General features: G+C 36.3%; 1 protein-coding gene across 5 annotated transcripts in view; it reads left to right on the forward strand.

Moving 5' to 3' along the window:
- Positions 1–26896, forward strand: part of HDAC9 (histone deacetylase 9) — a 927702-nt gene that overhangs the window by 381534 nt on the left and 519272 nt on the right. For 4 of the 5 annotated variants that reach the window (XR_005983513.1, XR_005983514.1, XM_041727864.1 and 1 more), the window contains one exon: positions 11442–11504. Coding sequence is in view for 3 of the 5 variants with exons in the window: in XM_041727864.1 (XP_041583798.1) it covers positions 11442–11504 (63 nt within the window). In the remaining 2 variants the exon portion in view is untranslated. Of the gene's footprint in view, positions 1–11422; positions 11505–26896 lie in introns of those variants that run through there. The other variant, XM_041727865.1, reaches the window with a different exon arrangement.

A 26896-nucleotide genomic window follows, 5' to 3' on the forward strand; every position in this document is an offset into this window, starting at 1 on the left:
TGGGTGGTGCAGCGGTTTGGCGCATGCCTTTGGCCCAGGGCGCGATCCTGGAAACCCGGCATCAAATCCCACGTCGGGCTCCCGGTGCATGGAGCCTGCTTCTCCCTCTGCCTGTGTCTCTGCCTCTCTCTCTCTCTGTGACTATCATAAATAAATAAAAATTAAAAAAGGAATAAAATAAATGAATTTGAGTCTCTTCTACTTACAGGATATACTGTAGAGAATTTCCTTCAGATAGAGCCAAAATAAGACAATAGTCTCTACTTCATAGATTGTTGTTATAAAAAAAAACAGGTTGTTATAGCTTCAGGTGAAATAGCTAATGTTAGCTGTTTGATTTTTAAATAGACATTCCCTGACATCTGGAATGAAAACATTAGCTGGGGATAATGCGTTGTGGACTGGTGATACTCCTAGATTGTTATTAAATCCCAAACACAGATGTATGTCATTATACCTAGTGAAGGTTCTATGTCTCATGTGAGTGTTGCTATCCCTATTTCTCATATCAAAATACCTGATTTAGGGGCACGTGGGTGGCTCAGTCAGTTAAGCATCTGCCTTTGGCTCGGGTCATGATCCTGGATTCTGAGATCGAGCCCCAAATCAGGTTCCCTGTTCCTCTGGGAGCCTGCTTCTCCCTCTCCCTCCTCTGCCTGTCACTCCCTCTTTTGTGCTGTATGTCAAATAAATAAAATATTTAATAAAATAAATAAAATAAAATAAAATAAAATAAAATAAAATACCTGATTTGACCCCACAAAGTAAGCATAGCAAATACTGGCACATACTATTCACCTCTTGCTCATTATTTCCATTTCTTATTTTGCAGTTAGGAATCAGTGACTTGTTGAATACACATGGTTTGTTTATCAGCCTGAAGAGTGATGAAACTTTCCATTCTTATTTTTCTTATCCAACTTACATGTACTCATTTTTTCCTTTAAAAATAGCAGAAATTGGGGACTTCTATATTCTGTTTTATGATATTATAGCTAATTTTGATAAATAAAAATTATCTTCATTCAGAATATGGAAATCTAAGGAGGCCCTCAATTATTCATCTCTTGATGTGTGTATTAAAAATGTTTGGGATGCCTGGGTTGCTCAGTGGTTGAGCCTCTGCCTTTGGCTCAGAGCATGATCCTGGAGTCCCAGGATCAAGTCCTGCATCAGGCTCCCTGCATGGAGCCTGCTTCTCCCTCTGCCCATGTCTCTGCCTCTCTCTCTCTCTCTCTCTCTCTCTCTGTGTGTGTGTTTCTCATTAATAAATAAATAAAATCTTTAAAAATAAAAATGTTCTCTGAGGGGCAACTGGGTGGCTCCGTTGATTAAGTGTTCGACTCTTGATTTAGACTCAGGTAATGATCTCAGGGTTGTATGCTCAGTGGAGTGTCTGCTCTGGGGATTCTTTCTTCCTCTATGTCCCTCTTGGTGGTCTTGTGCTCTCTCTATCTCTCTAAAATAAAAATAAATAAATCTTTAAAAAAATAATGTGCTATAATAATAACTACAGGGTAATGAATACCTGTTATGTTCTTGTCATACTGATAGAAATTTTATATTCATATTTCCAAATATTAAAGCAACCCTGCAGATGTTAATTTTTTTCATCTTTACCATGTTTATTTTATAATCTTGATTTCCTAGTCCTTTTTCAGTTGATACAATTTGGGGAAATAAATACTCCCTTCCCTTTTTGTTGCATATTTTTGAGGGGGTAGGAGGAAAGAAATGTTAGAGAATAGGCAAAGGATGTAGGGAGCAGAAGGATGAAGTTGAAGAGAGACACAGTGAATGTTTATATGAACCCTGCTGTAAACAGTTTCAACCAAGAAAATAAAAAGTTGACAACATGACTGTTTTCTTCTCTCATGGACTTAGAATGTATGAAACAATAAGGACCATGATCAGCATATATTAATTATATAGCATCATGGTATATGTTTCCATGGCATGATGTGTATATTCTTTATTTCTTACTTTTTAAGCTCCATAGATGACATTCATGAGGCACTTTGAACACATTATTCAGCAAATATTAATTTGAGCAAAGAAACCAATTTTGCCTGGTGGAAAGCACCATTAGCTGCTCTGTGAAGGTCCTCCTTTCAAGTAACGCTTAATTCTATACTTGGGGCTTCGTATCCAAGGAAATTCTTGAAGGACATTCCTCCCTCAGTTGGGCTTAATAACTCATCTGCCACAACAGATGCAGATAAAATAGATTGCATCTTGGTTAAAGGTTTGTCATGGAAGCCCCTTGCAGATATAGCAAATATCTTGTCCAGATGGTAATTGTAGAGGACCTGTTCTCTTTCAGCCTTTTTCTTCCCCCATTTCCTCTCAAGGTCTTTATCCCAATGCTCTGGTTCTCCGTGAGTAAGTGTAAGGCTAAGGTTAATATTTTAAAGTAAGGGAATTGTGACTAAGGAAGGTTAAGTAACTTAACCAAGCTCTACAGCTTATTACTATTAAGTGACAGAAGTGGAATTCAAGTCAAATTCTGTCTGAATCTAGAGCCCCGTCTCCATTTAATAAGTCACATTGTTTAGAGTGTTATGTAGTTGCCCTTCATATGAAAGATATCCTATGGTTTTCATGAATCAAGCATAACTTAATATCTGACACTGAAGTTTGCACATTTTTCAGAATATATCTCTCTTTGATTTAGAAAATATGTGAACATAAGGCCCTTCCTTCAATAGACTGAGACCATGTAGGAGCTCTTTAAAACTGAAAGGGAATTCTTCAAGTCAATGAGAATATAAAGTGGAACTTTTTTGATTAGATCTTTGATGTTTTCAGAAGAGTCATGTCATTGTGTCCTGGAGCCATGCTGGCCATTAGAAGAGCCCAGGAGAGCCTCAAGAGCACAGGAATTCTTGTTAAATTTTTCAAAACTCCTTTTCAGTAAGAATAGTTTCAGTGTGGAAACGGAAAGATTTTAAGTACATTCCCTCAATCTTGAATTTTTATTTTTTTAAAGATTTTATTTATTTGTTCAGAGAGAGACAGAGAGGGAGAGAGGCAGAGACCTAGGCAGAGGGAGAAGCAGGCTTCATGCAGGGAGCCCAACGTGGGACTCGATACTGGGACTCTGGGATCACGCCCTGAGCCAAAGGCAGACGCTCAACCGCTGAGCCACCCAGGTGTCCCTAATCTTGAATTTTTAAATTTCCTGTGTTTAATCCTAGGGAAAAAAACATGGTAGAAATTAAAATCTCTGTGTTTTATATTGATGATACGAAACTTATGGTTACAATATTGTCCTGAAAAGGACTGTGTATGATATAATCATCATGCTTATCTGACCAAGGTGATGTTGGTATTAGGTGTGTGAAGTAACCTCTTTTGAGACAGGAAAACGAAGTATATAGAGATAGACTTGGGGGATGGTGGCTGGTGAGATGGGAATAGCTGATACAGAAGATGATAGACATTGTTTGCCTGACACTTATCTGTGAAAATAAGTATGAATCCAAGTGTAGAAAAATCAAACACATCATGGATCTTTACATATATTCCCATATCATATAGAGTGCCTACTGTTTGCTAGGCAGTGTGCAATAGGCACATAGATGAATGACTATTCTGTTCCTGACTTGCTGATGCCTAAAATGGGGAACAGCTATGTAACCAAATTGTTGAAATATCCAATGACTCCTGTTATAAAAATAAGGATAGAGTTCATGACTGCTTAGAGAAGGCTTTGCCAAGGAAGTAATGTATAAGCAAAATTTGAAAGATGGAATAGATTTACCATTTTTGGGGGGGGGCTCTTGAGAATATGATGAACCACTAAGGGCCACTGTTTCCTTCTATGAAGTAACCAAGTATGAGACTTTTCTTTGCGATGAAAGGGCTGGCGGGGGGTGGGGGGGGTGGAAACAGGTATATGCTGTCTATAAAAGCCATATTTAACTGATGCAAAGGATAAAAATAAAGTGATAGAAAAATATCTATCAGACAAATGTTAACTAAAAGAAAATCTGTTACACGAAACAGTCCTGAAATAGGAAAAGTTCCTTAACCATGGGATGTCTGATAAACTTAGTGATATGGCTAATTGCAAATGTTTGCACTTTAGTTATATACCATTGCTATAAATATTTTTGATCAGTCAAAAAATAAGTGTTGGGTGCTTGCTATTTCTTAAATATGGTAGTTGGCATCCAATTAGATCGTTTATGAAGTCAGAATATAATTTCAATATAAAAAATGTTGTTCCTATTTTCAGTGGCAAGCATTCTGGCATTCTCTTGATTTAACTTGGTGATAGGTATTGGTTTGCTGTGGTAAATATCAGCCTGATCTTTGTGGCAAGAAATGACATTTCTGGACTGATTTTTTGATGTCTGTTATACTTATATTAGCATACGGAAATCAGTTCCATCCCAGCTCTTAAATACGGTGTTCATCCAGGTGCTACAAAGGACTATTGATTTTTGGTGATCAGAATCCCATTTATTTATAAGATGATAAATATTAAGGTGTGGCTACATAAGAAGGACACTTACTTTGTAGAATAATACAAGATTAGATTTTTGAGTCATACCAAATAGTGAAGATCAGAATGCTCATTTTACTTAACTGAAATTCTTTCAGAATTTTGATTTTCATAGCCCTGTAGCCAAAAATAATGCTTTGTCTTGAAACTAAGATTTCATGGGTGGCTCCTGGGATCAAGCCTCGAATCAGGCTCCCTGCCCAGTAAGAAACCTGCTTCTCCCTCTCCCTCTGCTCTTCCCCCAACCTCATTCTCTCTCTCTCTCTCTCTCTCTGTTAAATAAAAAATAAAGAAATTTTTTTTAAAAAAATAAAGAAATTAAGATTTCTATTATAAAGAGTCCCTGGTCTCATAAATACATATACATAGTTTAGTAACCATAGGCTAGGTTAGTCAAGGTTGGTTTGTATTTCATAGCTGATGCTGTTTAAAAGAAAATTATATTTGATTACCAGCATGAACCAGTACTTTCCATTTAAAGCAAAAGGAAGATCTCTTGTTGGTGTATACTAATATTTCCATTCAGGAATATTGGTACATAGACTAATATGAAATAGTTTTTTCTATGTGCAATATTTTCAGAGTACCATTATACAAAGTGTAAAAAATACTATGTTGTATGTTTCTCAGGTGACTTTTGCAGAGAGAGAAGATTGAGTCTGAAGCCATATTTCTTTCAGAACTTTGAGTCAGAATGGTATAATCAATGGAATTTACCAATTAAAAATAGAACATGTGGACATGAGCCGATGCAGTTTATAACCAGGCTTTTCTAGAAACTCTACCATCATTGCAGTTACTAGATCCAGTACTATAAAGTAGTATCTACAAATGCATTTTTATATTAATTTCTTCATGCTCATATCTTTAAAATACTATAAAAGAAAGATACTGAATACTCTGCTCAAATTTTACTATATTCTGATGATTACATTACAGAATCCACGTGAGATAATTTCTGCTACATTCCGATGTCTGAACTTTTTCACTGGTTATTCTGTCCACAAGGCAAGAAAAATAAATGCAAAAAGTGAAAGTGCAATTACATTTCACTTGATTTCAACAAAAGATAACTTTTTCAGAAATGCACCTAGCTTTTTAAAATTGTGATTTATTTTTTATTTGAATTTAATTATTAGTTATTAAATAATTTTAATAAGATACTATGGTAATATGAATAACAATGAAATATTACATGTAGAATATTATGCTATACTACTGTCTCCTCCTGGATGGGCTGCTCTGAGCTCTGCAGAGAGGTACTGATGTGCAACTGGCAAATACTCAGAAAAATAGAACCTAGAACAGCATGGCTCAGTGAAGAAGAGCAGTGCATACATCCCTATCGCCTTAAGTGTACAATGCTGGTCTCATTTGCCAGCGAAGAGATTCTTTTTGGGGCAGTCCTCCTTTTTATACCTTGAATATTCATGGTTTTCATCAGTCTCTTATGCTATTTAATGGTTTTCATTTTGAAAAATTGTTCTCTAGTAATACTGGCTAGTTTAAAATTAAGCCCAGAAAAGATACTTTATCCATTTACATTTTTAGCCATCTAATCATTGCTTTGGAAAGGTTGATCTTATCTACTGATTCTCACACTTTGTTGTGTGTCAGAATCAGCTGGAGTGCTTAATAAAATACAGATTCCTCCCAGAGATTGTGATTCAGTAGTTCTGGGATAGAGCCCAATAAATTGCATTTCTACCAAGTTCCCAGATGACCCTGATGCTCTGTACTCCCTTAGAAATAGCCTAAATCATGGATCAACCCATACCATGTGAAAGGAAAAGTTAAATTATTATCAATCAAATCAAGGTCAACAATTACAGAGTTTTTGTTGATATTGTTTTGTTTTTGTATAAAAGTCTCCCTGGAATTTCATTGCTGATGTGTTTTCTCAAACCCATTACCTGCCCTTGGCTCCAGACAAGGTTTCCTTATCAGAAGACCACTTGGTAACCAATTAGGTTGTTTCGGTGGAGAGGAATCACTTGTAAATTAAATATCCACTGTTTAATAAGAATTGGCAATGTTCCTCCAAGAGACAGAAAATTCAGATAAATAAGCTCCTTGAATTTGAAATAAAAAGGAGTACACTGTACTCTATTTTTCCTGTTCCTTGGCAAATATGTGTAACTTTATTGCTGTGACAATAGTTAGAGACATGTGAGGATGGGAGAAGCAACATGAGTGAATCAGGGAACCAGTGAGGAGTTCCAGGTATTGATAAGTAATTTGTAGTTTTCCTATAAAGCACAATTAATATTTTAGGCAAACAAGTTTTAAAATCTTAGTGCATCTAGATTCTGGAATCATAGGAATTGGTACTGCATGAAAAATGGTACTGTGTTTGATTACAGGTGAGCAGAGGGTACCTTCTTGTTTTAGCATAAATCAGGTTACTCTACCTTCTTTGCTTCTTTTCAGTGGGTCTGTAGTCCATCATCTAAGACTGATTTGAGAAAAGGTCATTGTGAGCTAGGGGTCTGAGGATATTTCTGGAAATATTTTGATGCCATATAGGTAGATTTTTTAATACACCTCTTTGTTTTGCCTATGCGTTTGCATAAAAAGAATTGGAATTATCATAATTACTTTTGAATGACATTTTGGTATCCCTCATGTGTTTATCACTAGTTTCACATATTTTCTTTAAAACCAGTCAGAAACAGGGGATCCCTGGGTGGCTCAGCGGTTTGGCGCCTGCCTTTGGCCCAGGGCGTGATCCTAGAATCCCAGGATCGAGTCCCGCGTCGGGCTCCCGGCATGGAGCCTGTTTCTCCCTCTGCCTGTGTCTCTGCCTCTCTCTCTATGTCTGTCATGAATAAATAAATAAAATCTTTTTTAAAAAAAACAACACTCAGAAACTATTAGACAATGGTTTCATTTTTCATCAGTAGATAATATTACAGTTTATTGGATGAATGTAAAATGATTTTAAGATCAATTTTTAGATCAACATTTTCATTAAATTGAATTAACATTTATTATATTGAGATTTTTTAAAAATGCCTGTTTACTCTAGCCTGGCATTTGTTACAGTTTTTATAATATAGAACTTCATATCTTTTTTTCTAAGTCAGTAAAACTAGTTATTTATAAATGCCCAAAAAGAAACTTAGTGACATTTTTTTACTGACATTGTTGAGATCATGTGAGAAGAATTATACAGCAGTCTTAATGTTTAAGTTGTTAATAGAACCATGATAATCAATATACTTGGTGGTGATTTTAATGATATTTTTCCTCTGAGAAGCAAGTGGTACCTATTTTATGATAAGTGTCCAAAGTCTTTTCACTCTAAACTATCTTTTCCTTGTTAAGAGCTGAAAGACAAGACTGCTACTGGGGGTGGGGGTGGGGGTGGAAACACTGTAAGAATGCAGGGATGAAATGTAAACAAATCTCAAGTAGAGTAACTTGGTCAACATGAAGAAGACACATTACACTATTTATGTGAAATGCCTTTTCCTGGAACCTCTGAGAAATGGAATAATAATGAACTCTTTCGGGGTTTTCTTTTATTTTTTGTGATGATAAAAGCTGGGAAGCTATTTTTCTTAATTGCAGTTTGAGGGTATAAGTTAACTTTAAAATGACAAAGATGTATATTATGTCATTAGTGGGATTGTGTTATCCCTGTTACATGTTTATCACTAGTTTTGCATATTCTGTTCAAAACCACTCTGAAACTTTTGGTGGTTCCATTTTTCATCATTAAATCATGTTAAAATTTATTCCAAATATCTGAGATAATTATTTACATCATTTTAGTGAGGGACAGGATGGCAGACTCGAGAATGTGATGGGAAGCCTGCTGCATTAGAGACCACCTGCCAGAGATGAAGCAAGTTTCCTTAGTCAGAATTTCATTGACAAGTGTTTTCCTAGCTTGAGTAACCTTCAACACACCTTTTTTTGTACTTTCTTTGTGTGTAAAATAGGCAGCTTGTTTGTCCTAAATGAGTGGATTTCAACTATTTTCTCCTTAGTATAAGAAGCTGTTATTCAAAAGAACTCTTCCACATTCCGGTATAAACAAATAAAAATGAGGTTGCCCTGGTTTAGGGGAAGAGCCCTTTCTGAAGAACACTGTGAGTCAACTCCCAGGTCCCAAGGCATCCTGAGGGGCAGAGAGTTTGAACACCATTGTAGCAAACTCTAAATTTCCTCTTAGGTCTACAATGCTATGCTCGGTTCCATCATCCCTGAGCTAAGTTGCCACCACAATCTTTCCATCTCTTGAGTTTTATATACTGATTTCTTAACTGAGTGAAAGTTTGCAATATCAAGTGGAATTAAATATTTTTTTGAATGACAGAAACATAAGATTTTCTTTTTTAACATAAGTCACATGCACTTTGGAATAATTCCTTTTTAAAAAATCTTGGGGCCTGCCTTTGGCCCAGGGCCTGATCCTGGAGACCCGGGATCGAGTCCCACATCAGGCTCCCTGTATGGAGCCTGCTTCTCCCTCTGCCTGTGTCTCTGCCTCTCTCTCTGTGTCTTTCATGAATAAATAAATAAAATCTTTAAAAATAAATAATCGGAGAAGGACAAACATTATATGGTCTCATTCATTTGGGGAATATAAATAATAGTGAAAGGGAATAGAAGGGAAGGGAGAAGAAATGGGTAAGAAATATCAGAAAGGGAGACAGAGCATAAAGACTCCTGACTCTGGGAAATGAACTAGGGGTGGTGGAAGGGGAGGAGGGCGGGGGATGGGGGTGAATGGGTGATGGGCACTGAGGGGGGCACTTGACGGGATGAGCACTGGGTGTTATTTTGTATGTTGGCAAATTGAACACCAATAAAAAATAAATTTATTCTTAAAAAATAAATAAATAATCTTATAACTTATTGGTCTGAAAATAATTTTTCAAGAGGTAGAAGTTAATCTATGAAAGAAGGAAGATTCAGTGCCACTTTCTTCAGCAGTGAGTTATCTGCCTAATGACTTAGATGCTTCCTCCTTTCCACCAAAACTACATCCCCTTGTTCTGTTTTCCCTGCTCTGCACTCTGGGTTGACCAAGATCCTTCCTCCATCTGCTTGTTCTGGGAACCTTGAAACATTCCACTTTTTCCCTTTCCTTCTCTGTTGCTACTAATATGTTAAGAATTACATTTTCCTTGCTGATCTAGTTTAGAAAAGTGAGAAGAAGTCTCAGGACTAGTGGATTATCACTTTTGGGCGTGCCTTTGGGAGTGGCTAGATGCTACAATCCAGTTAGTGATGCAGAATTTATTTCTCATATAGAAATGATGTTAAAAGTGTACACCAGAGACTATATCATGTTTAGCATTATATATAGTACAGTTCTTTTGCTCTACAGGTGAATTTCACAGTGTGAGTTGGCTGGGAGCCTATCAACTATTATAAATGCTATTTCTATAGCAAAATGGGGTCTCTGTTTCAGGTAGAGATGAATGCAGAATATTCCTAGTTGGCGACTGACCATGTTTATTGGTTGATCGACAGGTGCATCTATTCAATGGTTCTGCATCCATCCATTAGACAGCATCAACACTTTCTTTTCCTTTTTCTTTTCCCACATTGAATTTATCCCGAGAGGCTGAAATAGAGGTAACATTTTCAGATCTGAGCTGTGTTTTCTTTTTAATTTGATATAATAGAAACTGGATGCAATAAAATTGATAGGTGGTGGTAAGATGATCACATTAGGATTTGTGAAATGGACAACATTTCATAAATAGCAAGTAAAAAATCAAACTAGTTCTTCATAAACATTTTATTCTGGGGTGTGCTTGTTTTCTCAAACTACCTCTACTAAATCTCCTGTCAGTCTTGAAACTAGAAGGCAGAAAAGCTTCTAGTGCTACAGCCAACTGCAGTGTAGCCAGAGAAACAGGCAACAAAAATAGAACACCAGGATTGCTGTGCGTGGGTGAGGCAGAAACCACATTATGAGCAAAAGCTTCCAGTATTATTTTAGAACCAATACAGAGCTCTGCACTTCTCTCCTCTCTCTTCCAAAAACACATACTATAAAAATAAAATGAAATTAAATGTATGTGCATTTGCCCTCTTAGAATTATGATTCTTAATTTTTTTTTTTTTTTTTTGCCTTCCTTTCTTTGGAGGCGAATCGCCAGTATGGAAATACAGTGTGTAAAAAGCAAGCTGAGAGGGAGGAAAGAGTTAATTGCTTTTAAGGCCCTGCAATAGAGAATTATGGTTTGAAAGATAGAGGCTGGACAGCTGGGTTTGCTGGGGTATTTTTAAATGCATTAATGCAGGCTCCAATCACTCGGCCATGCTTGACCTATTTTTGGCTCAGGCCGACCATTGTTCTATTTCTGTGCCTGTGGGCCCTGCCGTTGTTGATTCATATGCAAATGGATTATCACTAGCTTTAGCCAACTTGAGCTGAGAGAGACCAGAGAGGGGGAAGAGACATACACAAACAGATAGAAGGGCATCGGCCGAAGCCACTTGCAGGATTGGGGCTTCTTGCCACGAAACTCTAGCAGCCCGGAGAACTATAAGCCAGGTTTAATTGGTTTCTTTTTCTTGTGGGTAGAGTTAATATTTTTCTACTTACTCTGACAAAGCAATAACCCCGAAGCACATTACTATTTCCCACCTGCTTTTAGTTTCCGGGATCACCTAAACTCCACAGAGCCATAGCATCTCCACAGTCCTTTCTGCTCTGTACACAGGTTGGTAACATAGGAAAAGTGTCCAGATCTTTTAAAAAAAAAGTGTATGTCCACCTTAACAGAAAGGAAATCATTATTGAAGTTGGTCGGCTGCTGCCTCTCCTCCGGGAGGAGGGAGGACCAGGGAGGGTAGCTCCTGGGGCCCGTGCACTGAGCCGCGATGAATCTTTCATGGAGCTGAAGTAAGAGTGATTGGAATATGCTGCAGACAATTTACGAGAGTGACTCGTGTTTTTCCTCAGATGGGGTGGCTGGACGAGAGCAGCTCTTGGCTCAACAGAGAATGCACAGTATGATCAGCTCAGGTAAGATCCTCTTCCATAACTGAGACATTTTATGTGTGAAAGGAGGCTGACTTGGTAAATGCAGCTAAGAAAAAGCACCTCTCAAGGATTTGCTGCTTTTTGATGTTGATGTTGCTATTTTCTTGGTGCGTCTGTAGGGTTTAACTTAGATCCCTGCCATTACCGTTTTTGTGCATATTCAGTGTTTAGGGACGACAGCTTCTGAATGAAATCTCAAAGCTTCTGATGAAGGATGGGACTGAGATAAGTGAAATGTAGTTGGGGGTGCTTTGCCTTACTATGCAACTAGAAGAAGGAGATCTGTACTGATTGCAAGCTATTCTAATGGGACTTTAAAAATCAGGTAAGTTCATACTGGAGCTTCAGTTTAAATTGCAGCCTGCAATAGCCGGATGATTTTATATTTATGGTGTGCATCCAGAAGCACATCTATTTATAGACCTACCTTCTGAAATGTGTTTGTTAAGAGTTGCAAAGGTAGTTTTAATGTGGCTTTTTCTCATCAGCCCAAAATGAAACTATTTAGGATGGAAGAAAAATTATTATTAGCAGATGGTTATTTTAATTTTCTTTAAAAACATTTGCAGAGTCTAGCATTGTCAGGCAGATGGATGGCATAACACACACATAAAGGTGTTACATGCAGGTGCAACCCTTAAGAGAATAACAGTACCGGATTCTAGTTTCTCAGCGTCTGTACTTGTGCCTTCAAGGCGATGTGCTGAGCAGATCAAGCTTGTCAGCTTGATCAATTTCTGTTTGTGAAAAGAGCAGACTCTCCGGGCAATATCACTTAGTTGTAATCGTTGCTCCTCACATTTAATCCTACAGCCGGTTCCTAAAGCTTGGGGGCTTTTTATTTCCGTCCTCTTCGGAACACTTCCGCCTGGATTGGCTTAAACTTCTCCCTTACATCTCCTAAGTTCCTATGTGGGCTTAATCGGAATTCTAGATCACCATGTAGATTCCCATGAAAAGAATGTACCATGAGCAGCGTTTACTTGGTAGAGCTAGATGTGAAAGGAAATATTCCACAGGTTGGCACGATGTCAGTTTCAGTGCTCAACACCTTCCCATTGACAGATCTATGTCTGAACCAAGTTTTTTTTTTTTTAATCCATTAGTTGTGATGATTTTCAGATACTTCTCTTGACCCGATTTTTTTCATGGACTCAGAATAAGAGATCAAGTTTGTGTAATTTGATATGTTTACACTTCCATGACAGGAATTACATTAATTAGTAGTGTCTGCTTATCTGAAGTAAACGTACTAGAATTTTAATATGGTTTATTACCTTCTATTATCTTTGTGGCTGTAAAGTTGACAAGAGCTTGGGGAAGGGTCAGCTGGTGTGTCTCACATGGAACTCGTCACTTAATTTAGCATTTTGTTTTCTAAAGATGAATTGACTTTTAAAAAATAACTATCTTAGGTATCTTTTCAGTACTACACTTGTTTTTTCAGTCCTTACCTCTGTGTTACAAGTTTAATGTTTCTTTAACATCGTTGAAACAAAGCTGTGCCTTTTAAGCAGCCACAGGCTGCTGACATGGAATCTCTTGCCACAGGCTACAGGTGTTTGCAAGCCTCACTGTTTTCAGTGTGTTTGATAATCGCATGTAACTTTATTCCATTTTTCAGTTGAGATTGTCACTTCCCTGACGTTAAAGCAATAATATTTTCAAGCAGCGAAGTGCTTGAGACTGTCCATACTATTGTCAGTTCTACAGGAAGGGAAGCATCCTTTAAGCACCAACTAGTACATGAAAAGTGATGTAGATTGACATCAACTCCCAAACCTGTCTGGTATAAATAACGAAACTCCAGGTTCTGTTTATTTTTAAAATTTGAAACATGCAATAATTTGCATCTGTGCTACCATGTTGTGTAACTTTTGGCTTTGTTTAATATAATGTGGCCTTAAGTTTAAATTCCTCTAGTCTTTATTATATACTTCCTCTGAGGCACTGACTCTCAAATTTGGAGTCCTCAAGAATATTTTACAAAATACTCATGCCTTGGTCACACCTGCAGAATTTCTGATTTAATTGGTATGTGAACTAGCCTGGATATTTGAATTTTTTAAAATCTTATGATCAAACCTCAGGTGCAGTGAACTCTGAGAATCACAGATGTAGAGATAGGAGGAAGTGATGGTGATCCTAGTAACCCATTTCAGTAGGATTTTCCTTTAAATTAATTGTTAAATTTGGGGTGTGTTTGTCTTAATTTATCTATAAATTTCATTCCACTCCCTTTTGGCCCAGGGTATGGATGTGATTGATATGCATAGGAATGGTTGGAGTCTTTGGATCTGAAAGACAGATCTGGTAGCCGCGCAGAATAGTGGAGAAAACACTGTTGTACGAGTCAAGAGCTCTGTGTTCTAGCAAGAGCTCTGCTACTAGCCAGTTGTGTAACTGGTTACTCATCTGTAAACTAAACAATATTGATGTCCTCTTGTTTATCTCTTGGCATTCTTATGAGGTTCAAATGTAACAACATGTTATTAAAGTGCAACTCACTGTTATTATAACTATTTATAGTGAATGAACCTGAGTTTCTAGCTCTTCAATACCATGCTCTGTCTTGCTGAACAAGCTAGATAGATGAATCTGATTGTATGTCACTTGGAACAATGATGTTTTGTTTTGATAGTAAGTTCTCTTTAGTTATCTGATACATCGGCTTCTGTTTTGGTTATCCTGGTCTGGTAAGAACTAGTCCTTTCCATGTGCAAATTTTGACTGTAAATCAGAGTAATGTATGTGTGTGTGTACGCGCGCACACATGTACGTGTGTCCTATAAAATGTCTCATTACATAATAATCAAAGGCAAAAAATTTGCAGAATACGTAATTGAACAGTGAAACCCCAATAGCAGATTCCTTGGAATTAATTGTTTTAAAAAGCTTTGTTTTATTGTTAGCTATTGCTTTGAGGTTCCCATTTGCTATTTTAGTTAAACTGGATACTATGCATTAATAAAGATGATTTTCTTCAGAGTTCTTTATATACTGTTGAATTGCAAGTATTTAATATGGTTCCATTTTTTCCTAATATTGACTCAGCTAGGCAAGACATTTTAGGTAGAACTAGGTTCTGGAATATAGTCTGCTAATGTGTTTTTAGTTAAAAAATTCATTAATATTGAATCTTGGAATTCATTATGAGTGACACATTTTGCTAGGTCAGTCTCTACCTTTGTGGCTTGTGTGGGCCAATAGAAGTGATAACTGTGGTAGAAACTGAAGCATGTACAAATATTGACTCAGGTCACTTAGCAGTAGCTGGCACAATTTGGGGTGTTCTCCTGTTGCCAGGCATGTTGCCTAACATGTTGGACAGCAGAGCTGTCCAGACAATATTGGAACTATTACTATAAAAGAATTTCCTAGAGTTTATACAGCATTAATGTAAAATACATTTAAAATAAGGAAAACTCATATTTTTTCTATGTATTCTTATTTTAGGGTATAAAAGAAAAGGATTTAAATCTAAATCCTGAATTTCTTTTATGGAAAACATATCTTCACCCTTTCAGAATCTTTTTTTTTCCTTTGGTGTGCATTGTCGAGGGGAAAGGAACATTTTAGATTCAGTAGCCATTTATGTCTACTTGGAAAGCAGAATCTAATTATGAAAATGTAAGTCTGTGAAATGCTCCTGTCATGTCAAGAATCACTTCTGGTATTTCCCATAATTACTGTTTTGCTGTTCTCTAACTCAAGTTATCTTCACTTACAAGGCTGTTATCAATTTGAATATCTGATAGGTAGTGATCAAAAAGCTATTTATAAATAGGCCCATTGAGGCTGGGGATAAGAATGAGTATCTTCTATTTCTGTGGATGACACCAGTAGAATAATTGTTATGTCCATTAAGCAAGAAAATTCAATAATATCCCTTAGAAGACTAAAATAAGCCCAAATTCTGAATATAAAAATGAGGATTTTGATTTTGAAGATGAGAAATTTGAAAATGTACTATATAGTTTCTCACCACTGATAGATAATGAAGTGATTCGAAAATGGCATAAGCTGGCAAACACCCTACACACACACACACACACACACACACACACACACACACACACATGTCAGCATTAAAGGAGTACAGAAAATGATATGATCTAACATATTTCAGAAACTAATAGTCAAGGGAAAAATGGAGGTGTGGGTTTTTGATCCAAACAGGGAACCCTCACAGGGCCTTCATCCCAGGCCTCCTTAGAATTTTACTGTCAAGATGACAACTTCCTGAAAATTCTAACATTCTTAAATCTGAAGAGAAGCAAACTGAGTTGATATCCTCAGTTTTTGTTGTTGTTGTTTCTCGTGAGTGAGAAGTAGTAGAAATGATTCTGGAAAAGAAACTAGTGAAATGGAGGACGGTGAACAAACACTGCCTCTCTGGAGAAATGAAGGTGTCAGAGCAACACTCTAATTTGGGGAAATGATCCACAGTTTTTTTGTTTTTTGTTTTTTTCCAACGGAATATCCTTCTCCAACTAATCTTAGATGTTCCACCAAGAAGAAATCATCAGTTTACTGAAGCCATGGAATAGTCTAATAATTGTTCCTCACAAATAGAACTCCTTAAAGAAGTAAATTCCACAAAACAAGAGCTCAAAGATGATATGATAACACAATAACATGAAGGGAAAAGAATATTTTATATCTAGGGAAACAAGTTGGAAATGAAAAAAACAGGATAATTATAAAACAAAAATACTCATTAGAAAGAGCAGGAAGCAGAACAGATACCAGTGGAACTCTTTACCAACAAAAGGGAAAGGTTTCAGACCATCGTAGGGAATGAAAAAAGGAAAATCGATACAAAGCAATTGGATGGAAGTCAACTAATAAGAAAGACAAAGACAGGATAATAAAGAAATTTTTTGTATCTCTGAAGTTGATATTCTAAAGCATTGAAACAAAATTTTGTGAAAAGATGAAACATTATTTCATTGGAAAAGAAAAATATAAATCTGTAGATTGAAAGGGACCTCGTCTTGCTGCAAATGCTCATCACAGAGTCATATCCTAACTGGGCTATTGATTTTCAAATAATAATTTTTTAGGGGTTCAGGCAGGGGTTCAAGCAAAGATCTGTGGTTGGGGGAAGGTGGGGATAAGGGGGAATGTATGGGATTCAAGAAAGCTTATCAAGCATATCCGACATTTGGGATGCCTGAGTGCTCAGTGGTTGAGCACCTACCTTTGGTTCAGATTGTGATCCCCGGGGTCCTGGAATCGAGTCCCACATCGGGCTCCCCGCAGGGAGCCTGCTTCTCCCTCTGCCTTTGTCTCTGACTCTCTCTTTGTGTCTCTCATGAATAAATAATAAAATCTTTTTTTATAAAAAAAGATATCCAACATTTAATGACAGAAGATAGTGAAAAAAAAATCTTTGAAGTTCAAAAAGAAGTGTAACCCAATGTTCCATCCAGGCAAGATCTATTACAATAGAGAAAATGGGTAGGCAAGTCATAAGTTCCCAAACATGAACTAGACTGCTTGACAATGAAGCCCACACAATGAAGAGACGAATGTAAAAGCAAAAATTGAAATTGAGAAGTAACAAAGCATAGTAAGATTAACGGGGCAAGCAAGGAATCTACTTAAATAAATATGAAATTGTGGTTATAGGGCAGAAATTTTATAAAGTAGGGTGATATTCACAAACAACCAATAATGAGGCATTAGAGATAGGTGAGATGAAGGGATGTGTGAAAGTGCTGATATTTTCTTTCTGAGCAAGGACAGACTCCCTGCTGCTTAAAATAAGAACACAGAAGTTTTTGTTTTGTTGTTGTTTTTTTTAAGAGACTCTGAACACTGATTCTTTAAATAATTTATTTAACCCTAAAAAGATCTTTTTTTGGAAATGTTACCTAATAATGGGAAGGAAGCATTTAGAATGTTTACGGTCCATTCAGTTCCAGTTTTTTAAATTCTGTTAAAATTATTTACATTTAATTTTTTTAAAGAAAAATAACATACCTTTTTATGAAGGTATATTTTGTTTATCTATCCATCTCCCAGAAGAATTAATACATAGATGGAAAGAACTCAGGGGAAGTTGTGTGTGTGTGGTGGTAGTACCGTTGTGAGGGGGAGAGGCTCTTGTTTTCATCAGCACGCTTTTTCGCCTTGTATGACTTTTTACAATATGCCCATATTTTCTATGAAGTATGTCTTACACACCCCCACACAAAGTTATTGTGCCAAACTCCTAATGGTGTTTAATTGTAAGTAGCAGGTAAATTAGATCGTCTTCTGCTGCAGGTAACAGAAAATCCTACTTAAAGTGACAAACAACAAGGACATTTCTCACTTAGTGAAATAACAGGGTAGTTGGCAGCACCTGGCAGTCAATAATGGCAACAGTATTCAGGTCTCTCAAACTGCTCCCTTCTGTTGGCCTTAGAGTTGGTGTCATCATAGGTCTGTTTCCTCCAGAAGGCACGAGTTGACGTGTCTATTTATGCATGACAAAGTCTGGAGACATAGGAAAGATACTGCTTCCTTGGATGTTTTCTTTAGGGAGTTGTCCCCAAAATTTCTCCAGCAAATCATCCTTCATAATTTATTGGCCAGAATAGCAGCAACTACCCACACATTAGCCAGTCTCACAAAAGAATGGGACTGCCATGATAGTTCCGTAGGGTCATACTAAGCCTAGGAAGGTGAATGCTGCAGCTAACCTTTTAAGTTTTTATTAGGAAGAAGAAAGGTAAAGAAGAATGCATATTAGCTAGGTACCAGCAGTGTTTGCTACAGTGTGTATGTTGGTGACTGGAATTTGTTTTAGAAGATTTCATTTATTTGAGAGGGAAGAGGAGAGGAGAGAGTGAGGGGAAGCAGAAATGGAGGAGAGGGGCAGAGAGAGAGGAAGAAGCAGTCTCCCCATTGAGCAGCCTTCCCCCGCCCCGCCCCATGCAGGGCTGGATCCCAATATCCAGAGATCATGACCTGAGCTGAAGGCAGATGCTTAACCAACTGAGCCACCCAGGCACCCTCCTTTGTAATTTTCTTTAGTTTGTATTCCTTAAAATATAAATAATTAAATGAAGGAGGTAGACCATGTAATTTCTTTCAGTTAAATCGTGGGTGTTACTTTATTTTCATGAAGATATACATCATTTTAACACTGATAATTTTTTACTAGTATTGAATAGAAAGCCTTTCTTAGTACTATCTATTGTTAGAAGGAACCCTAAAAAAGAGTAGTTATGGAAGAATACTAATCTCTGTGAGGTTGTAAATCATTTTTTTAGAAAAGAGGAAAGCCAACACCATAGATGAGTTATTACAGGCATTTATTATAAATTTGAGTAAAATATGCCTTTAATATTTAATATTTAATATTGGCATTGAAGGATGCAGAAAATATTAAGGGAAACTTATCTAATACATAAACTTTTCAGTACCCTGAAGGAGGATTATTTTTAAAATATTCAAAATGCAGTTTCTTTGCCAGTATGTTGTTATAATTATTACATTTTCAGAGTAATGAACAATTTTAACAATCTGGAATAGTAACTGCATTTTAACAATTTTTTTCTGAATTGGATTACTTTGAAAACAATTTAATTGGAATAAAGGCCCATAAAAAAATGACTTTAAAAATAAGCTTTCTGTAGATGAAATTCAAAGATATTTTGGCATGTGCTTCAAATCAGAGTGGCAGTGCTGTGGTCTGTCCCATTCTTGAAAGGAAAATGAAGTACCAGTGTTTGGCTTGGATGCATGATGTCCTTACTGTGGGCAGTTTTCCCTTTTCTCATTTTGGGAGATTGACAATCAGGAGATGAAGGGATGAGAAAATACCTTGTATCTACAAGTTCCATTCTCACCGCTAAGTCACTTTCACAAAACAAATTTAATTTAAGTGAATTTTTGCAAGACTAAACGACCTACACTTTAAGTGTAATCAGAGAACATTATATTTAGGATTTCTCTATGATGCTATGCTTTATGAATACAAAACTAAGTAATTCTTATGTTTTAGAAGTGTATCAGTTCTGTTTGTTATTTTAATGTAAAATTTTCCATAGTAAAATAACTGATAGGCCTTTTATAGTGCTTTTGAAAATACCCAATAATTAAATCCATTGAAAACTACATTTAAGGAAGAAGGAAATTCACCAAACCACAGAGTGTAACTAATCATTTACTTATGATTAAACTTTTTGCATGTTGATAACCTTGGAAATACCCCAGAACTTCATTTTTTTTTTTTTTTACTTCTTCCCGTCATGGCCTACCACTTATATTGAAACATTTAATTTATAATTTATATTCAGTATTGACACAATTGTAGCCCTACAGATGTCTTTTTCAATTTTTTGAGGTAAGTTTTGGTCAATGTGTAGGGCATGACATAAATCCACACTGGGTTAAAATAGTTTTGCTTTTTCTTTTTTTAGTTTTAAAATTAAAAACAAAATGAAACGAAAATTTCACTGAATTTCCATTAAATTACATTGTAGCCTGGGAGTTCTTTCATTAATAAAAACATGTTTACACAGAAAGTTTTTATGAAACCACACGTAGGGTGAACTAGAAAAGCTCTTTAGGAATTGAACATGATTTAAATTTTACTCTTGATGGTACTTTTAAAAAAAGTTTTATTTTATTTATTTATTTTTTTAAGATTTTATTTATTTATTCATAGAGATGCAGAGAGAGAGAGAGAGGCAGAGACACAGGCAGAGAGAGAAGCAGGCTCCATGCAGAGAGCCCAAAAAAGTTTTAATTTAAATTCTAGTTAGTTAACATACAGTGTAGCAGTGGTTTCAGGTGTGCAATTTAGTGATTCCATACTTACATACAACACCCAGTAATCATCATGACAAGTGCACTCCTTCATCCCCGTCACCTATTTAACCTCCCTTCTGGTAACAACTGTTCTCTATAGTTAAAAGTCTGTTCTTTTTTTTTTTTTTTAAAGATTTTTTATTTATTTATGACAGACAGAGAGAGAGAGAGAGAGAGAGAGGCAGAGACACAGGCAGAGGGAGAAGCAGGCTCCATGCAGGGAGCCTGACGTGGGACTCAATCCTGGGTCTCCAGGATCACACCCTGGGCCAAAAGCGGTGCTAAACCGCTGGGCCACCAGGGCTGCCCTAAAAGTCTGTTCTTTGGTTTGCCCCCGCCTTTCCCTCCCTGTGCTGTTTGAATCTGCTTACAAATAAAATTCAGTTGTGTATTTGGAATGCACGATTTTGTGTCAGGAAGCAGTCATTTTAGATTTAAAAATATCCTAATCAGTTATCATTTTATGGTTTTTCTGTCTCGTTCCACTCCGATCTAATTGTTTAGTCCCAGTTTAGGTCAGTGGTTGAAGCCATATGTTTTCATCATTTTATATCACTGTCATTTTTCTTACTGACATAATAAGCTAATGTTTCAGAAGCTTTTTCTGTATGAGGCATTGTTTTACCATTTAATCCTTCCCTCAGTTTAAAGAGATCTGTAGTAGTTAACAGTAATACTCATATTTTGCAGAGATGGAAACAGTTTCAGAGGAATTTACTGATGGTGATCATGGCTAGGAACTGGCAGGGTCAGATGTGAACTTGGTTTGTTTACCATGTCTCTGTCCCTATTTGCCATGTCTCTGACTCCTTTTCTCAAAGAGAAGAATATTTTCCTGGGACGCCCAGGGGGCTCAGCAGTTGAGCTCCTGCTTTTGGCCCAGGGCATGATCTTGGATTCCCAGGATCGAGTCACACATCGAGCTCCCTGCATGAAGCCTGCTTCTCTCTCTGCCTGTGCCTCTGCCTCTCTCTCTCTCTCTCTCTGTGTGTGTCTCTCATGAACAAGTAAATATAGATATCTGTGTCTCTCATGAATAAATAAATAAAATCTTTTAAAAAAAGAAAAAGAATACTATTTTGCATAGGAGAATGTGTTTCAATTCTGGTGCTGAAAGTATAGAATCATCTATATTTATAGGTAAATGTCTAGGCATACTTCTTAATCCTCAAAAGTTTAAGGCACAAATAGCCAACTATGTTTAAAGGCATGGTGGAGGAGCTTTACTTCATGTTCCCAGGGCTTGATATTGAAACTGGAGGAAGTTAACACTATCCAGGGCTGAGAGAGTCAGGGCAACCTCCAAAGTTCTGTGAGCCTTGATGATGACGCAGTGTAATGAGCATACACGATGGACAGAACCAATATCCCCAATGCATTTGGCATGTTTGCCAGTGCTCACAGTACATCTTATAAGTCATAAAGCTAAGGTTTGCACCAATCGAGAAGAGCACATTATTACTAATGTAATTTAGCAGAAGAACGTTTTTGGGTTTCTTTTTTCCCCAAATGTTAGCCCGATGGGGTTCAGTGTGTTTTTTGAGCAAAATATTAGGATCATACTCACATCAGTCCTTGCCTAGAAATGGGGGGAGGGAGGGAGTCAATAAAGTCTGTTACTCAAATCCTGATCTCAACATGCTATGTCACATTCTTATGCTGAAAGAATAATCTAGCTAACAAAATTTTACTCTATTTTGAATATATATTGGTTCAATTTGGGTCCAATTTGGACATTGTAGGGGAAAACTGGATGGTAATATTTGTCTGTACCAACAGGATATTACATTTTATTTTAAGTTAAATTTTTGCCTTAAAGTCACCAGTTAGGTACTAATGCAACTAACTATTCAAGAGCCAACTTCTTGGCTTCCATCAACTAATTTTTATAATCTTATTGGCTGTGGGAATCTTCAGCCATCTTTATGGAATACACTGTGGAGGAATTATTGATTGTCATGTTAATGACCAACATAATTTATTGCCTTTCAGGGGAAAGAAGCTTTCAGGAGATCGTTAAATGCATTAAAATCTGCAGATGCCCACATGTCTGTGGCTCTCTGGCAGGCTGACTCCTTTGGGTCAGTTATTCTTAGCCTCGGTATTTCTATCTTATGGCATCGCAGGTCTAAGATTAGCTTGTTAGGCGTTATCATGCCATCTGAGTTACCTCCTAATATAACTCTACACTGGAATGATTATTTATAGAAAGAGCATTCTGTCATTTTTGTGTTATTTCTAGTAGTTTAAATAAAGAAGAATAACATACAAGTGAAACCACAGATTCCTTCCTGCTGCCAAAACAACATGATAACTGTCTTCTTAAGGGGCAATAATGTTTAAATGTGTGCTTAGGGTGATTGCAGAATTCTTTTTATCTCTGCCACCTTGACAGAAAAGGGAGGACTTCGGGTATTGATGTATAATGCTTGTGGAAAGGCAAAGAAGCAGCCTTGATGCTTTCTGTCACAGAGCACGGAAGACTCTGGTTGATGATGACAACAAGAGACATACAGGGTTTATTTTTAGAAACAGACATTGCTAAGCTCTCTGTTTGGTGTTAATATGGCTCATAAACAGGGCTCCTCGTTGTTGACCCTTCCAGGGAAAATGGCATTTTATACACACACACACACACACACACACACACACACACACACACTTTTTTTCGCTTTTCAAGAATGACTATTATTAAGAATTAGAACTTTTTGAAAGCTAAGAAATCCAAATTCTATGATATTCCTCCGAAAGACATACAGTACTTTTTAAAATTCCATTAAGACTGGGTCTAAGGGATGGTAGTTGAAAAGCAATCCAATGTTATAAATACAATGAATATATAGGTTGGCTATAAGGTGCAGAAAAATAGGCAAATTTACATCACAAATGACTCTTAATAAATTACAATATCAGCAAAATAATATCATTTATGCTTCTGGCTTTATTGTGATAATATATAAAATATAGTCGTAAAATATATTATGATTGATTCATTAATTAAGTTGCTGATTTACATATAAAATATAGTTGTAAAATATATTATGACTGATTAAGTTGCTGATTTAAGTAGATGAGATAAAAAATTCTAGTATATAAAAAAGGAAGTAGAAGCCTCTGCTAGTTGTTCTGGTATAACTTACTCTTGTTGAATCCAACAGTTTTCATGTAAAAGAAAATGTACAGTTTCGCATTCAAGAAGTGATCTGTTAAGCTTAAACTGTAAGTTTAATTCAGATCTTGAAATTGATATATTGCTTTAAAATTAGAATTGTGATTTACTCTCTTAAATCTGCATTTTTTATTTCCTGATTATTCACTCATTGTTGCTAGATGGTGAAATGTTAAAGGTATGTTAATACATTTCATGTTACACATTAATTTAAATGCTTTAGAACGGAAAACAGAGCTCTATAGGAATATTCATAATTTTGTTATTTAATTATTTACTGAAAAACATTATCTGTTTTAAAGGTAAATCTTTTTGTACTTGTGTGCAGTGTAATAAATCCACAGTCCATTAGGAATTTGCAAAATGACAGAAAAACAGGAACCATGCAGCAATTCAGGTGTATTCTCAAAGAAATCCAGATGTAAATAAATTCAGAGGATTGGAAGTGGAAGCAATTGCAGGAACTCGTTGCTTCCCGACCACTCATAATTAGTAGGTTGAAGGTTTGGGGAGATGATGTAATTGCTTGAAGTTTTAGAAGCTGAGTTGAAATAGTCATTCATCTGTTCATTTTTTCACTCAAAAATATTTGAGAGCCAACTGTGTGCCAGGTATTGTTTTAGGCACAGAGGGTACACCCATGAAACAAGATCAGGATATGTTTGACTGATTGTTCAGTTAAATGTTAGATAAATAAGGCTCCTTTTGATAGTAATAAGTACTAAGGAAAAAGAAAAGAAAAATGAGATAGAAAATGACATGTTGGGAAGGCAGTGTTGGGGGAGTAAAATAAAGCCTTTTGAGGAGGCTGAGATACAAAGAAACATCTTCCCAATAAAAGTAGGTTTTCCCTCAACATTCCCTTTGATCTAGAACCAGTAGAATGAAAGCAGTTAGAATAGAACAGAATGTGTCTCCGGGAGCTATTTTAGCCTCCACTTACCTTTGCTTTGTGTAAGAGATGGGGAAGCTTTTATCAGTAGACAGGTGAGAAAGCCAGGGAAAGGCTGTTAGCTATAGATTTTTTCTATTTTCCAACAAGAGATTTTGGAATCAGGTGACCTCTCTAGGACTGATGCTTTTGGCTGGAAATTAAGGACCTTTTCAGACCACTTAGTTGTTGGTTCCTTCCCAAAGGTTCATCTTTGCCCATCATTCCAGCTCTGACCTCAAATATGCTGAAACTTCTTACCCAAGCAGAATGAGCAATCCTTGTAGTTTAGTGAAGTGAGAATTTCTTCTTCCCTGGGGGCTAGAAAGAATGGGGACAATATATCCTCATCCACTGAAGTTGGAAGGGAAGTCTGAAAACAGTGTTCTCAAATTTACAATATTGCACACTTTTAAAAGGGGTTATGTTATATAATATTCATTACATGGGTATTTATTGAGTCCTTACAATGCAGCAAATATTTAATTCAGGGAAGTCATGGGATAAATAGCAACTTTGTTGTAGAGCTATAGAACTGTAACATGTAAACAAAATGTTTAGAATACATTGTCTTCATGGTGTTGAGAAGTGGATAGATTTGTGATGAATTGTTACAAATGTTGAGTAAGGAAGTATTTAGATCTATTTTTAAAAAGGGAGAAATGGCAATGTGCTAAAAGCTATTTCCCCCACATGTTCTGCTTTCTCATGGGTAGGGAACAATGATGGATACACATAGTAGGATGGACAAACATTTTTGAGGGACTGACACATGATCTCACATGCTTGATGCCTCATGGGGTTTTCCCTCAACATTCCAATTGGTCTAAGTCAAATGGAATGAAAGCACAGTTAGAATAGAGCAGGAAGTGTTTTGGAGCTATTTTAAACTCCACTGAGTTCTGCCTTCTGTAAGGGATGGGGAAGCCTTTATCAGTGGGTAGGTGAGGGAACCAGGGGAAGGAGATCATCTACCATCTTCTTTAGCCTCTAGAATACTGGGACTTAGCCAAAATCTTGGACAACATTCTTTGTTGGATTTATAGTGTAGCTTGAGGGAAATAGTTAATAACTACATTTTTCCCCCAAGGATTGTTTCATTTAATCAATTCAATTCAATTACTGAGTACTTGGCAACTGTATTTTTAGGCCAGATCCCTGGTTTGTCTTTTATTACTGTGTGTGTGTGTGTGTGTGTGTGTGTGTGTGTGTGTGTGTACTAATAATCAGCCATTTGTTTTTCTGAAATACCCTTCTGCTGCTCTGTTCCAATTAGTCTTTGCTAGGAGAAATCCTAACTCTTAAAAGCATAGTTCAGATGTCTCCTAATTCCCCTCGCCCCTTGCACTTTCTCAGTTATGTGTGTTATCTTCTCTCTATACCTCCCCCAATAGTTCTTTATTACTATCTTAGAAATTCCCACTTTTTGTCTCACACTGTGGTTATTTATGTATGTGTGTCCCCATCCCCCCCATTAGTTATATTATACACTCCAAGAGGAAAAGGATCATGTTTTACTTCTATTTTTATTCCCTACAGTGCCTAACACATAATTGATCCCTGAGACTATTTTTAGATGAATGAATGAGTGATTAAAGAGTACATTGGTATCACAGTCTGTTTTTATAAATTTTTTATTTAAAAAAATGATTCCTTTTATGTAGAAAATAAGTCCTCAGTTTTTTTGTAAATTTGAACAATATAAGCTTCTTGGGATGTTAGAGCCTTTGGCTTAAAATTAAAACCATTCATTATAGAATATGTCAAGAATGACCTCCAATGCTTTGATAATATGTATATGATCTTTAAATATTTCAATTATTCTTAGAAAAGGAATTTTATAATATTATTTGACTTGATGTTTTAATCAATAATTCCAAGAGATATGTGTCTGAATTCAAAATATGTGTCTGCATTCAAAATATTAACTGTGAAATAGCTCATTTAAGACTGCCTGAATATAAATGCATTCTTTTTGGTCCAAGGAGAATAAATGTGGTTGTGAAAATGATTACAGGTATACTTTTATATTATTCAAACACCACTTCTCATAATCTCCTATTTTTCTTCTTTGCAAAATTTTTCTTAGATAAGTCAAAAATGAATAGTTTTTTTGTTTGCTTGTTTTTTTTTGTTAACAGTAGTATCAATTTGAAGCTTGTTTTGGCCCTCAAATTGCTACTTAGAGCTCATCTACATATATTCAGGTATTATTTAATTGGTTATGTTGTTTGAGAAGGGAACAATGGAAAATATTTTTTGGTGAACAATTTAGTAATCAAATGTTAAATGCCAAAGGTATCGGTAATTTAAAAAAACTAAAAAGTCAGGACAGGATATTCACATAGCAATTTATTAGGGAAAGACAGATGGAAGGAGTGAATCAGTCTCTGTACACAGTTACTCAAGGAGAAGAATGAAATATATTTATGTCCAAATGGGAGAGAAAAGGTGAAAAAACAAGGG

The sequence above is a fragment of the Vulpes lagopus genome, chromosome 13 (genome assembly GCF_018345385.1).
Source record: "Vulpes lagopus strain Blue_001 chromosome 13, ASM1834538v1, whole genome shotgun sequence".
Lineage (NCBI taxonomy): Eukaryota > Metazoa > Chordata > Mammalia > Carnivora > Canidae > Vulpes > Vulpes lagopus.